This window comes from Macaca thibetana, chromosome 3 (genome assembly GCF_024542745.1).
Source record: "Macaca thibetana thibetana isolate TM-01 chromosome 3, ASM2454274v1, whole genome shotgun sequence".
Lineage (NCBI taxonomy): Eukaryota > Metazoa > Chordata > Mammalia > Primates > Cercopithecidae > Macaca > Macaca thibetana.
The window spans coordinates 23581757-23596227 of record NC_065580.1 but is presented as its reverse complement, the minus strand read 5'-3'; the positions used below and the strand labels follow the sequence as shown (position 1 = coordinate 23596227).

The 14471-nt window shown below is 34.1% G+C and overlaps 2 protein-coding genes across 7 annotated transcripts in view; one reads left to right on the top strand and one right to left on the bottom strand.

Annotated features, from left to right (window-relative positions):
* The window catches only part of STMP1 (short transmembrane mitochondrial protein 1), a 360766-nt gene that overhangs the window by 80833 nt on the left and 265462 nt on the right, over nt 1–14471 (top strand). The window lies entirely within an intron of this gene.
* Nucleotides 1–14471, bottom strand: part of CNOT4 (CCR4-NOT transcription complex subunit 4) — a 145402-nt gene that overhangs the window by 36221 nt on the left and 94710 nt on the right. For 3 of the 6 annotated variants that reach the window (XM_050782404.1, XM_050782406.1, XM_050782408.1), the window contains exons 7-8: nt 12822–12955; nt 477–534 (exon numbers count right to left, since the gene is read on the bottom strand). In XM_050782404.1, the coding sequence (XP_050638361.1) occupies nt 477–534; nt 12822–12955 (192 nt within the window). The remainder of the gene's footprint in view (nt 1–476; nt 535–12821; nt 12956–14471) is intronic. The other 3 variants (XM_050782405.1, XM_050782407.1, XM_050782409.1) reach the window with 1 other exon arrangement.

Genomic DNA, 14471 nt, shown 5'->3' with positions numbered 1-14471 from the left:
GATTCAACTTTGAACAGCTTATCTGGCTTATCATTTCAAAGCTGAAAGTCATTTGGGGGAAATAAGAAGGGAAACTGTTAGGAACAAATACACTTGACTGAAAAAGAAAATTAAAGTAGACAGCAAGGGGCAAGGGGACTATGTAGTGTAGGAATACAATTCTTAAAAGCAAGAACTCAGAAGGCATGCTAGCCTGGGACCATTTGGCACAGGGTCAAGAAGACCAATAACGTTAGCAGACTCTAAAGATAACAATATCTGGTCATAATGATAATTCTGAGTCATTAAAAAAGTGTTAAACTGTGCTCTATATATTCTGGGGGAAAAAGGCTAATTATAATATGATTAATAAAGATGAGCATCAAAAGTGTTTTTAAATTGTGTCAGTAAAGTATTTTTAGAAAATTCACCTGCATGGAATACCTTGCTTTCGGAGTATGGCAAATAAATCAAGTGATACTGTATTCAAATCTTACCTGCTGGGAATTATCACCATTCCCTATACTGAGAGAATCTGAAGGTTTGTCAATGGGGCTGTAAAAAGAAAACAAATCGAATAAAATCAGAATAAAGTCCTTCTCCTACAATAAAAACAAACTCCTCAAAAGCCAAAAAAAAAAAAAAACTAACCAGACACTTTACCATCTCAACAAATGTTTACTGAGGTACTGGGAAGTAAAACACTGATTAAATGTTGAGGACACAAAGAAGTACAGGTTGAGCATCCCAAATCCGAAAATCCAAAATCCGAACTGCTTCAAAATTTGAAGCTTATTGCACGCTGACGTGACACTCAAAGAAAATTGGTCACTAGAGCATTTCAGATTTCAGATTCTCAGATTCGGGGTGTTCACCCAATAAGTATAATGCAAGTATCCCAAAATCCAAAAGAAAAAATATCTGAAATCCAAAACACTTCTGTTCCCAAGAATTTTGAACTAGGGATACTCAACCTGTATAAAATCTCTACCCTTAAGGAACTTACATTCTAATTAGAGTCTCCAACAACAATCGGTAAAACAATAGCTTATAGGGGAAAAAAGGTACTGCTTACAATAGATCAAAAGTCTAATCTACCATTTATTTTTGTGCATGTGATAAACATAGTCCCCATTTCAGCTTTTGAAATAATACTGACATTTTTCCAGGTGTTTGACAGAGGGCATAAAAGTTATTTAAATATTCTCTATAGGTTTTTAAGAGCAATGTTTTATTTTAATATATCTATACACTAATCATAACCCTAGAGAAGGCATGTCAAATGAGACAAAAGAAACACTTTTGGGCAAACTACTGATTCAAACAAAAACATTAACATTTTATTTTCATATAGAGAAAATGTAGCACCATGATAAAGTAAGAGAATCACTGACTTCAAATCCATTTTATCTTGTCTGACTTAAAGACAAAATAAAATCTCTGTAACTTTGTGCTGCAGCAGTGTACTGATATCATTCCTATAACTAACTGTGACTCAGCACATGAACAAAAATAGTCATGTGTTGCTTAATGATGGGATACATTTTGAGACATGCATTGACAGGTGATTTTGTCATTGTGGAAACATTAAAGTGTGCACTCACATAAACCTAGATGGCATGGTCTACTATACACCGAGGCTATATAGTGCCTAGTGCTCCTACACTGCCAACCTGTACAGCATGTTACTGTTTTGAACACTGTAGGCAATGTAACATAAGGGTAAGCATTTGTGTATCTAAATATATCCAAAAATAGAAAAGGTACAGTGAAAAAGTTATTTATAATTATATAGAACCACCATTGTATATGTGGTCCATCCACTGTTGACCAAAACAAAACACTGTTATGCAGTACATGACTATCGTTACTCAAATGTGTTGTTCTGATACTGTGTTAGAGGAAAAAAATTAAGATTCCAAATTTCTTAAAATTATTTTATTCCCTGAAAATATATACGGAGTCCCCTTTCAAATAGATAACTTACTGGTACCATATTTAATTGCTCTAAAAAAAAAAAATCTAACAAGGGCTAGTACCCAATCTGAATCCCAGGTGCATCTTCTGCAGACAATGCCAGATGTTCTTGATCATAAGCAAACAGATTTGAAATTTACTTGAAGAGCATTTTTACTTACTATTCATAAAATAGCAATAAATCAATGAATATTAAGTAATGTGAGTAATGCAAACAGTTTAAAGATATAGCCCTGAGCCCACTAAGTTTAGAAGTATTGGGGGGAAAGAAGATAAGTGCACAAAGAAGGTAAGTACAAACAAACATCAGCCAGTTCTTGCTATCAAATGAATTGTTTAAACAAACAAACAAAAATGCCATCAATCTTTAGAAGAAAGCAAAGCTACTACAAGTAGGGCAACTAGGGAAAGTTTCCTAGGGGAGTTCAAATTTAAGTAGGTCCTTAAAAAGATTTACCCAGCAGGAGAAGAACGGGGGAAAGGGGAAAGAACAGCATTAAAGGCAGGAATACCTCCTGTGTCAAGGGTCAAAATGTCGGAGACAGTGCTGGGAGAGCTAAATATTTAGTCTAGCTGACAAATGGGATAGCTGGAATAATAATGGAAGGTAAGGACAGAAAGGTAAACACAGGTTAGGCTCCAGAGGCCACAGAAATGACCTAAATAAGCAGTGTTTTAGAAAGATTAATTCGGTGGCAGAACATAATAGCGATAATCCGAGATAAACTTGCACTATACTTACACTATGGTAATAAGGGCTTCAAGCTGAGAGAAAGAGGTAATAATAGAAACAAAAGGCTAAAAGAAAGATATTACAAAGGACAATTTCTAGTGTCTGGATCTTGGTTCATCTTCCCAGCCACCACCCAATTTAGTGCTTCCATAAGAGCACTAAATAATAATTTTCAATATAAATGAGGTCAGTCTTGCTAACGGCTAGGACAACATATGAAAATATTACATGAAAAATAAATCTTAAGGATGTTTCTGGATTACGACTAATTAGAATAACTTATATCACCTTGTCCACCATCCCAACTGCAATTTCCTAAGCACTGATTCATAATACTTTATGCTTTATCTGGGAAAGTTTTATGAAAGATGTTTTAAAATTTGTAGATTGTGTTATGTATCCGATAATAGCTGCTGAAAAATCAGGATTATGGCAAGAAACCAGTAAAGGTATGTTCTACTTAGTTTTACTATATTCTTCTCAATTTATTTTAACAATAACAAATTAAGGGAATAATAAATGAAAAGCTTCAAGAATAAAGATAGAACTAGAAATTATTTTATTTTCTATGTGGGCTATAAAAAGTCAATTATAGTTACTCCTGGTATTATATTAATAATTGGAACTATCAGTGGAAAAGAATAAAAGAAAGATAGGAGAATCCCTGAAAATACATGGGTAACCCCAATAGAAAGAAAAACCATATTTACAAATTTCAAAAAATGTGAACTCCTTGTTTCTCTAATGGTTGGAGAGAAAATAGTTATCTCGAGACTACGACCAACAGGTCAGAGTCCTCACAACTCCACTGGCATCAGTTGTAGAACTTCCTTCCTCATTAAGCACTGAGTCTCCTTAAGCTGTGGTCATATTAATAAATTTCTTTTACTTTCAGCATCCACCTACCCATTATCATGCTAAGAGGGTAACTGCTAAGAAAATAAAAACTTTAATAAATACCAGATTTACTCATGAAGAGAGTATTCCATGAAATGGACTATTCCCTGGTCAAAAATTGCCAGGTCCCAATGTTATCAGATATAAGAATTTGGATGCACTAAGATAAACTGCACAGGGCTTTTTAAATTTAAAAACAAACAAAAAACCTACAGGTTTTCTTAAATCAACCTCTTTCTACTGCACTAAACAAAATTACTTGCATTTTGAAGCTAATGTTTTGTTGTTCATTCCATTTTCAATGGGAGACTTTTTTTAAAAAAACCATTTGTACAGCACAAAGCAGTGGGGCAGAAGTTGCCTAGTGAGGGAAAAAGCCAGAAAAGTGTTTGAAAAATTGAAGACACCAATTCTATCCTCAAGGATAGAAGGAAAGAAAAGCAGATAATGTAAACTGAACTAAAACAAAGAGTGAGAGAGGCAAAAACACAGGTTGACAACCATCTCTGAAAAGCCTAGGAGTTGAGAAGACTGACTACACCTGTACTTCACTCATACAATGAAACTGTCATGATCTGAGAAAGAGAAATCAAGTCCATAAATACTATGTAGTTCATTGAAAAGTACAGGATTCAAGTGGGACTAAGAAGTACTAAAAGGTAATCCGGTCTCATAACACGATCAAGATATTCCCAGAAGCCAATGCTGTATGTATAAATCCCTGTACATAAAAATTCAAAAGCATGTGTTTTCATACAAATGATATCACTAATTTTTTTTTTAAGTTTCAGTCCTAAATTGTTTTAAAAATCCATAGTAAGACTCCATCTTTTTTTTTTTTTTTGAGACAGAGTCTTGCTCTGTTGCCCAGGCTGGAGTGCAGTAGCACTATCTTGGCTCACTGCAACCTCCACATCCCAGATGCAAGTGATTCTTGTGCCTCAGCCTCCCAAGTAGCTGAGATTACAGGTGTATGCTGCCATGCCTGGCTAATTTTTGTATTTTTAGTAGAGGCGGGGTTTCGCCATGTTGACCAGGATGGTCTCAACCTCCTGGCCTCAAGTGATCTGCCAGGGTTGGCCTCCCAAAGTGCTGGGATTCAGGTGTGAGCCACAGCACCTGGCTGAGATTACATATTTCTCAGGAGCAAATATTTGTAAATTAACCCATAAGTGCAACAGAGCTTTTTAAAATATGTACATGCACAAAATATATACATATTTATTTATTTAAAGTAAAAAGTATATATCCGGACTCCATCATGGGAATTCTATTCAATTAGTCTAAATTGAGGCATCTGGTATTTGATGATCACTGCAACAAAGGAAGAGAAGAGGAACACAATGAAAAAGCATCAAGACTCCTCAAAGTCTCTCAAATTATTAGATTTCACAAGTAGAAGGAAATCATTAAAATCAAATTTAAATACTTTGTTTTACAGATAAAGAAATCAAATTCAAAACTGTCTGCAAACAGGTAGTCACTGACACAGCTGGGTCTCAGTTTGGATTTGTAAATGTTCAGCCAAGTTTTGATTTCTTCTAACTTGCTCCAAAGGCAATGCTTCAATTTTACTTTCTTTTACTACTTCCTTAATGGTGATGATTGCTTTAAAACATTTGCAACATAAACCAATTACATAGTAGAAGAATCAAAGAAAAAACATTTTCAAGGAGCGGGGTGGACTAAAAAAAGAAGGTTTAGTTCTTCTGCTTACCAAATTCAAAAGAAAAACAGTCAAAGTGACTTACTGATTTTTACTTGCATTTTAAACAAAAGATAAAATTTACTTACATTTTAAACATAAAATTTACATAAGAATAAAAGTCAATATAACAGACATTTCCAAATTTCAGTCATGTTACTGTATACACAAATACATATTCATTTTGCTTCTAAATTAAATACTACCACAGATAATCATTTCAAAGAATCTATCTTAATTTTACCGTTTACCAGAGTCCCTAAGTAATTCTGAGATATATTTAAACACTTGCTAAGACAAAGGATATATTTAAGTTATCAACAGGTAAAACTTGCCTTTACAGAATATACTTTGACACAGGCTTCAAATACACATTAACATTTAAAGTATTACTTTGCTACTAAAACATGGCCACATCTAAGTGGTATAATTAGCTATTAACAGAATAAGAAGCTGGGTGCAGCACGACGTGCCTATAGTCCCAGTTACTCAGGAGGCTGAGGCAGGAGATCACTTGACCTCAGGAATTAGAAGCCAGCCTGGGCAACACAGCAAGATCCTGTCTCTTTAGAATAAATAAAAAAATAAAATAATAAAATAAAAGGGCACGAAAAATACACCTCATTAAACCTAGAATGATTGTAGTTGTGTAAATATGATTTTAATTAGAATTTGCTCATAATCCCATGATCTACTTAACACAAATGAAAATAAATGTTTTGGTAACTATTAAGTACAAAGAACTTGTTTTTAATAATAAGGTCAAAATATGGACATCTACTATCCTAAACACATCACAAAATGTGGTAACCTTTCAAAAACAGCAAGTCTCCACTTATTCATAAATCCTGTATTTCAGTAATACACTTAATATTTTTAAAAGATTTATATTTAAGTTAAACCTAAACACACTTATTTGCTTTACTTTTATTCTAGTAAATAAGGGCGCATACACATACAATCCTATCTTTAACTGCCCTTTAACCCCACACTCATTCCACCCCACCCTCTGGAACAAATGCTTTAGACAAGTGGTTCTAACTTCTTTTTTGACCATATTCTAGTTAGGTGGGGCAAGATATCCCAGTTCACTTACTAGTTTTTCACTGTATATGCACATATGCACTAACTCTGTATATAGCCAAATACAACATAGGAAGAAAACTTTTTAAGAGAAATAAGGAAGATTCTGAGATATAAACTCAGAAAAATCTAGTAATCCACTGCTTTTAATGTAAATATAAAATCTTAGCAAACTTTAATTCACCTACTTAATTTACTAGTCCATTTCTCATGGCACCTGACCATATTTTGAGAATCACTGCTTTATTCCACTCCTGAATTCACCTCTAATATATCTAGAGGTATCAGCAGACCAGTGCCCTCTACACCAATATTTAATTGATAACTATTTTTAGGTCAGTCCTCTCTCTCAAAAAATGTGCACAGGTGCAAAATTTTACATAAAATTTCAGTGTTCACAAATATCCTGAGGCCTATTCATAATCTAACAATCTCTGCTTGAGACTTTTTTCTACAAATCTATGAACTATGCCTTTTCTAAATCTCAAGAGTTTTACCAAATAATGTCAGGGTGAGAACAGAATTCATGCGGTGACCACTCCCATTCTGCTGAATTAGTAAGGTACTCTGACTATACCTTCAGTCTATCAGAGATTATACTTGATTTTCAGTAAGGATATAGCTGTAATTTTATTTTAAAAGATGTGTACTCCTTCTCAAATGTAATAAAAATTGATAAATTCCTACAGAAGCTTCACTTTCACCATTTCTCTAGCTAATCCATTACTGCCACCAATCTGTGGCTCAGAGAAAGTTTTGCTAAAAATAACATCAATTCCTTGGAATTTACAATCCATCCACTACATCTGTCTTCAGGTAATAAGCCTCAAGCACCAGAGATTTTCAAAATCAAACTACATAGTTATGGCATAGTTTCATTTAAGCGAATTTGATTTATGTTTTAAAAACTTTTTACTAAGAGTTGCTCTTAAGAATTTTACCTCTTCTAGACTGAAGAGTGGGAGAATGAGGGATGAGCTTGGACTTTAAAGTCACAGAGACTTTGATCAGAATCTTGTCTACTGCTTATTTGTGTGGGATACTGGTAAACTGTTTAAACTCTTTGAGACTTGGTTTTTTTACCTGTAGTAAGAAAACAATATATACCACACAGGCCTACTGAGGATATTAAATGAACACAGAAGACTCAAAACCTTTATTCCACCCTCGTTCCACCTAAGTCTAAAGCTGAACATCTCCATTTCCTCAATGATGACTTATTTCAGCCACAATAGCAAGTCACAACCACTTACACTGACTGATCTGCATACCCCACAATTCTTGTAACTAGGCCTGCTCACTGTCTTGGGCACAGCAGCCTACCTAGTTACTATTCCTTTCACAGCTGGTACTTAAATAGCATCTCAATCTAAATGAAGATATTTCAAAGCACCAAACTTAAAAATAATAAAATAGCCAGTCCTTAAGCATCATTACTGCAAGGCTTCATCACTTCCCCACTCTCATTACTTGTATTCATCATTTCAAAGCAACTTATTCATAGCACATACATAGTTCAAAACTCATTATGACTGATACACTCTCGAATTCACAATAATGAAGGGGAGCAGATGATAAATTCCTTTTTTAGAATTTTCTGCTCACTAGGTGAAACAGGAGCAAAATATATTATAGAAAAATTCACTTACTAACATATATGTGTATACGGGGACCATGTCAGGACCATGTCAGGGTTCACTAAGGATTAATAGCTATGGTACTCTTAAGATTTGTACTCTGGCTTAATTGAAAATAAGAGAAAATCACATTTTAAGCTTAGTGTCTCAATCTATAAGGTTCCAGGCTTTGCTTTCTTGCAATTCTTTCTGTAAAACTGCTACCCACTATCTAGGAATGCCAAGAAATGTGTAAATGAAACCCTTCTTTGAGTTTTTTTCCTAGAAAGTTTAAGTTTTAACTTACCTTGAAGAAGAAGAAACCTATCTCTTGGGTAGGACCTTGGAAGGAAAGAGTTACACTGCTCATCACTCTAATTTGGCAAGTCTTTCCTGTGAGAAGAAATCTTATCTAAAAATTCATCCCTACTACCTACTGCTTCTGTATGCCTACCCTGGGTAATGGCAGTGTGGAAGTGGAGACCAAAGCACACGTTTTGCTATGACTGACAGTCAGCCAAAGGCTTACTCTCTGTAACTTGGGCCATTAATTGTCACTTAATAAACTTGGGTAACTGCATTAAAACAGAAAACACTCCCCACCTCGCCCCGCAAAAAAAAAAAAAAAAAAAAAAGTTTCTATATCATGTACTTATGCAAAGCATGTACATCTATGTCAAAATTTGCTCTGGCCAGGCACAGTGGCTCATACCTGTAATCCCAGCACTTTGGGAGGCCAAGGCAAGCGAATCGCTTGAGCCCAGGAGTTTGAGACCAGCCTGGGCAACATGGTGAAATGCCATCTCTACAAAAAAGAGAAAAATTAACTGAGTGTGGTGGTGTGTACCTGTAGTCCCAGCTATTCAGAAGGCTGAGGTGGGATAATAGTTTGAGCCTGGGAGGTCAAGGCTGCAGTGAGCTATGATCGCATCACTGTGCTCCAGCCTAGGTGACAGCAAGACTCTCAAAGAATTTTTTTTATTCTGATTCCAGCTGAGGTTCTACAGCACTGGCTTTGGGCAAAATTAGTAAATGAGTTTACTTGTTTTATATTTCCTCTTTTCCTCCTGTTTCCCCCTTTACAACTTGTGGCTTCTAGACATTCTCCTGCTACCAACACAGTTATGAATGTGCTCTACAGACTACCTGACTATAATAAAAGGCAAAGCCAATAAAATATTAGCAGATCTATTAATAACTGATCACGAAAATAAGTAAATAATATAGTTTGAATGTATGTCCCCACCAAATCTCGTGTTGAATTATAATCCCCAATGTTGGAGGTGGGGCCTGGTGGGAGGCATTTCAATCGTGGGGGTGGACCTCTCATGAATGGCTTGGGCCATCCCCTTGGTGATGAGTAAGCTCTTGCTCTGAGTTCACAGGAGATCTGGTCATTTAAAAGTGTATGGTACCTTCCCCCACAACCCCCTCCCTCTTGCTTTTGCTGTATATGATATGCCTGCCTCCTGCTTTGCCCAGAAGCCAAGTGATGTCAGCACCATGCTTGTACAGCCTGTAGAACTGTGAGCCAATTGAATCTCTCTTCTTTATAAATTATCCAGTCTCAAGTATTTCTTTATAGGAATGCAAGAACAGACTAAACACAGTAAAAGCTAACTACTTGTTATAAATGCCAAAGATACTTTTGGTAAATTGCAATATTCATTTCTAATCTAAAGGAAAAAAGTCTCAATAAATTAGGAATAACAAGGTATTTCATAGTGTGATTAAAAATACCCATCTCAAGTAAATGATCAAAATCATCCTTAAAGAGTAAATAAAACACTAGAGACATCCCCATAAAAGTAAAGTATGAGGCAAGAACACCTGCTAGTGCTACCAGTCTAACACGGTTTTTGCATTGTTTAGCCTAAGGATTTTTCAAACAGAAAGAGGTGGTAGGAGATCCAATACAGTAAAACAGGAAAAAGAAAATCTTTCCTGAAAGGCACAAGAGAGATATGCTATGCTAATGGTTGGGAGAAGTCAATGTTTTGTTTTTGTTTTTTTGTAGAGACAGGGGTCTTGCTTTGTTGTCCAGGCTGCTCTCGAACTCCTGGCCTGAAGTGATCCTCCTGTCAAAGCCTCACAAAGTTCTGGGATTACAAGCATGTGCCACCAGGCCCAGCCCAGTGTCACAGAATATAAATTCTTCCAAAACTGATTTATAAATTCAACGTATTTTGAAACACAAATAATTGATCAACTGATTGGGGAAGTTCATATCTCTATAACTCATATAAAACTTTTAAACACACAAATAAAACATGGGAAACATATAAACTCACTGTGCATAAAAAGTCCACTCTGTTAATCAAATACAAGTTAAAATGAGACAGCTTTTTTTGTTTATCAAATTGGCAAGTATGCAGAAGGAAAAAAAAAATACCCAATTCAAGGAAATAGGTACTCTCATACTCTGACTCAGCAGTTCTATTTGCAGGAACAATCAAAGCTATAACCATTTATATGTTACAACCATATAACATTTATATGTAAAGATGTTCATGACAGTGTTATAAATAATAACAAAGTCAACATAACATACAACAGCAGAAGACTGGCTTAATAAATTTAAAATATGAACATATAGTAAAATACTATGTAGCCATAAAAAATTATGTTTTAGTGACATGGGGAAATTATTCATAATAATATGTATTAGGTTTTCAAATGTAACAAACCAAGGTACTCTGTGTATAATGGTATACATGCATTCACAAGAAGAAAAAAGACTAAGAAAATACACAATGCAAGGAATTAGTGTATAAGAAAATACATTAACACTTTACAAATTTATATTTTACAATAATTTGTATTTATTCATGCATTCATCTTTCAACCTACTTATTGGGGTTCAGGATTGCAGGTGGCCAGAGCCCATCCTAGCAAATCAGAGGGCAAAGCAGGAACCAACCTTGGCAGGGTCCCCTCACACACATAAACACTCACACTCACTCACAATGGGATAATTTGGACATGTCAATTCACTTAACGTGCACAGCTTTGGGATGTGGGAGGAAACCAGAGTGCCTAGAGAAAATCCACGCAGACATGGGGAGAACAGGCAAAGTCCACAGAGGCAGTGGCCCCAGCTGGGAATCGATTTTTTTCTCATCAACATTGTAACAAAACAACACTGAATGAAAAGGCATTATTGGAGGGCATGCTATACACAAATCACTTTCAGTGAAAAGTTCTGGGTATTAAGATCATATGTAATATTCATTTTATTCTGTATGCTTTCATAAATTTTTCATATTTCCTTCAATAAAAACATATTAGTTTTATATTCAGAAGACAACAAATGTTATTTCAAAGAGATCATCTAAATTTTAAATTTTTGCTCTGAAATCACCAGGGGCTATAAAACGCAGAATATGAGTTAAATTAGAATGACAACATTTTCAATGCAAACAATGATGTGCATAAATGTTAAAAGTATCTGAAATAAACCACTGTTTACTACAATAACTTCATTCTTATACTAAGCACTACAGAGATGGCAACCAGTAAGGTAAATAATAGCATATGGTTTGTCATAAAATAACCATACAGGGTTAGAAAAGGGTGGGTACAAAAGATTAAAGGAAAAGATCAAAGCTTGTCAAACCAGAAAGATCTGTTTTGACTTAGCTTTTATTCTTAGCTTTGATATAAACAAATTTTACATAGTTTGCTATACAGTAACTTTATATTTTGCTTTGTGGTCTATTTTATATTTATTTATATTTACATACACATGTGCATATATGTTTATGTGTATAATTTGGTTTTTAATAATTTAAATAATCTTTACTATCAAAATGAATAAACACAGACTTCAAAATTTAAAGACAAGAATGTGTTTTTGAAGAAATGGACTCAGACAATAATCCATTTAGTTATTATTAGCTATATTTGAAAATAGTTCTTACATTATTTTAGCACCCAATAGACACTGGGCTATAATATTTAACACCTAGACATTAAAACAACATTCAAACAAATTTAACTTTGGAATTTAAAAAAAAGATCATCAACATAAATTAATTACAATATTTACTTTTAAAATTCATTTGATAAAAGTTAAACTTATCAAATAAAAAATAACAAAAATCCTAACACATCAAATTTAACGAAAGTTCAGAATAGAATAAAATCCCCAAATTATTATACTTATTAATATGATTTTCTGACAGGCCATAACAAAATATAATCCAAGATATGAAGATCACCATATCAGAATGAGACTCTCTAACTGAAGATTATAAATTTATTTAAGCATTGACACAATCTAGTTTACCCAAAACCACAATGAGGTAGAAGATAGGATATGACTGGTCTAAGATGAGTAAGATTCTTAATGTGGGATACTCCCTTCATTTACGGGATTTAAATAACTTTAGTGATTCCTGGAACTAGATATTCTTGAATATTTGTGTCCCCAACACACAAGGCTTCCTTCAGGTAACACCCACTTTCCCTTTTATAGTATTCTCCCCCTAATTATATCAAGAGAGACCTCAATTAGGTAATCAGAGCCTTTTAATACCTAAAATCTCTTAATTTTCTCTTTAACAAGGAAAGTATTCCCTGGGCTCAGAGTAGTCTGCAAATCACTGCAAAAGGTGAACCCATCAAAAAGCTAGTCTGAAGTGTTACCAGGGAAGAGTAGGCAGCAAACATTCAAACCTAGAAACTGTGACTCAACATTTCCCATACAGCTAAACAGTTCTGCATAAACGATAGACCTTGTCAACAAGGCTTTTGCCTGAAAAAGATCTAAAATGAAAAGAGATCAACTGATAAGAAGGTAAGATGTCTGACTATGAGTATCAATACTTACGTATCGTACCTCTGCAGTGGTGTCACTTTGTTCTTATTTTTATCAACTGAACCCGTAGATAGCTGAAGAAAATTGGGATTTAATTTATATAATTCTTGAAGTAGCTTCTGTTCATATTCTTGGTGTTTACCCGCCTAATGAAAGAATAAATTAAAACTGCAGTGGGATTCACAAAATGGCTGGTATAAAATACTGAATAATCTTCTGAATTATTAAATATATTCTAAATAAAACAAGATTTTTTAAAAATAAAACATTAAATAAATGAAATTTAAATAAATTTTTAAATAAAACAAGTAAGAGAAACCTGTGAGGATATCACAAAACTTCTAGATCAATGAAAGTCATTCCAACAAAATTACATGATATATATCTGATAAATTAAGGCATTTCATCAACCCATTTATTGTACAGAAAAGCATATTAAGGGGAGAACATTTTTGCTAGCTCAAAAAGTGTAAGGTCCACTTTAAACCTACTTCCAAGTCTTTAATGTAAGAATTAAGTCTTGTAACAGGTCATTACTGAGTTTTCCGAAAAATCAGCCAAAATTCATGAATCTCCTTTTTAATTTGGAGATTAGCACTTGAAGTAACACATAGATGAACAGTTTTACTATATTCTTCATTATCTTGACACTAAGTAAAACTTCCATGAATTAGTTTTTACTTTCTCTTTTCTTCTACGGTTATCAAACGTAAAATAAAAATTAATGTATTTTAAACTCTAGACCAAGGGTCAGCAATTCACAGCCAGTTGCCTGTTTTTGTAAATAAAGTTTTACTGGAACACAGTCATGCCTATTCATTTACTTGGCTGTCGTTCTGCTACCGAGGCAGAGTATAGTAGTGCAACAGAGGCAGAGTAAAGTAGTTGTGACAGGAGACTACATACACAGCTCAAAAACCCTAAAATATTTACTAACTAGCCTTTACAGAAAAAGTTTGCCAACCTCTGCTCTATACACAAGAGAATGCTACGCTTACTCTAGCTGGGTAGGTGTACATCAAAAGGCAATGTCACAAATATTATGGGAAAAATTAGGCAAAGATTGCCTGTGGAAGCTAATTAGACACAAAAATAAATGATAATGAAATTACTTTGAGTATTGTTTTACTATTTGCATGTATATCTAGACTGGAAGAATATTTTTACTTACCTTCAGGGATGTTAACTTTTTAAAAATTATGGTCTAAATAGATGTTATACAACAAAACCAAAACGAAACAAATCAAAACAATAACAAGTGAGGGCAATTGCATTTAATTGGGCGTAATTATGTCATATATACTGCACAATGCATCGTTCCCTGTTCTGAGAGGCAACTTGCTTGTTTCAATTGGACCTATAAATATTTCCTATGACACTAAATTTTGAGTTATGCAGTAACAAGGAAAGATTTTTTGATTTTTGCCATAAAATTTATTCAAATTTCTTTCCTACATCAAGAAAGTGTTTTAACAACAACAACAAAAAATCCCCTTTTAAAGTAATTTTAAACTCAGCTACAGAAGAGCAAGATAAATTCAGGACAACATTATGAAATAAGTTTTAAATTATTTTTAAAAATACATTAGATTTGAAATTTACATTTTTAAAACACGAAAAGTCTTGAAAATTATTTCTGGAATCAATACTTCAGGAGATACG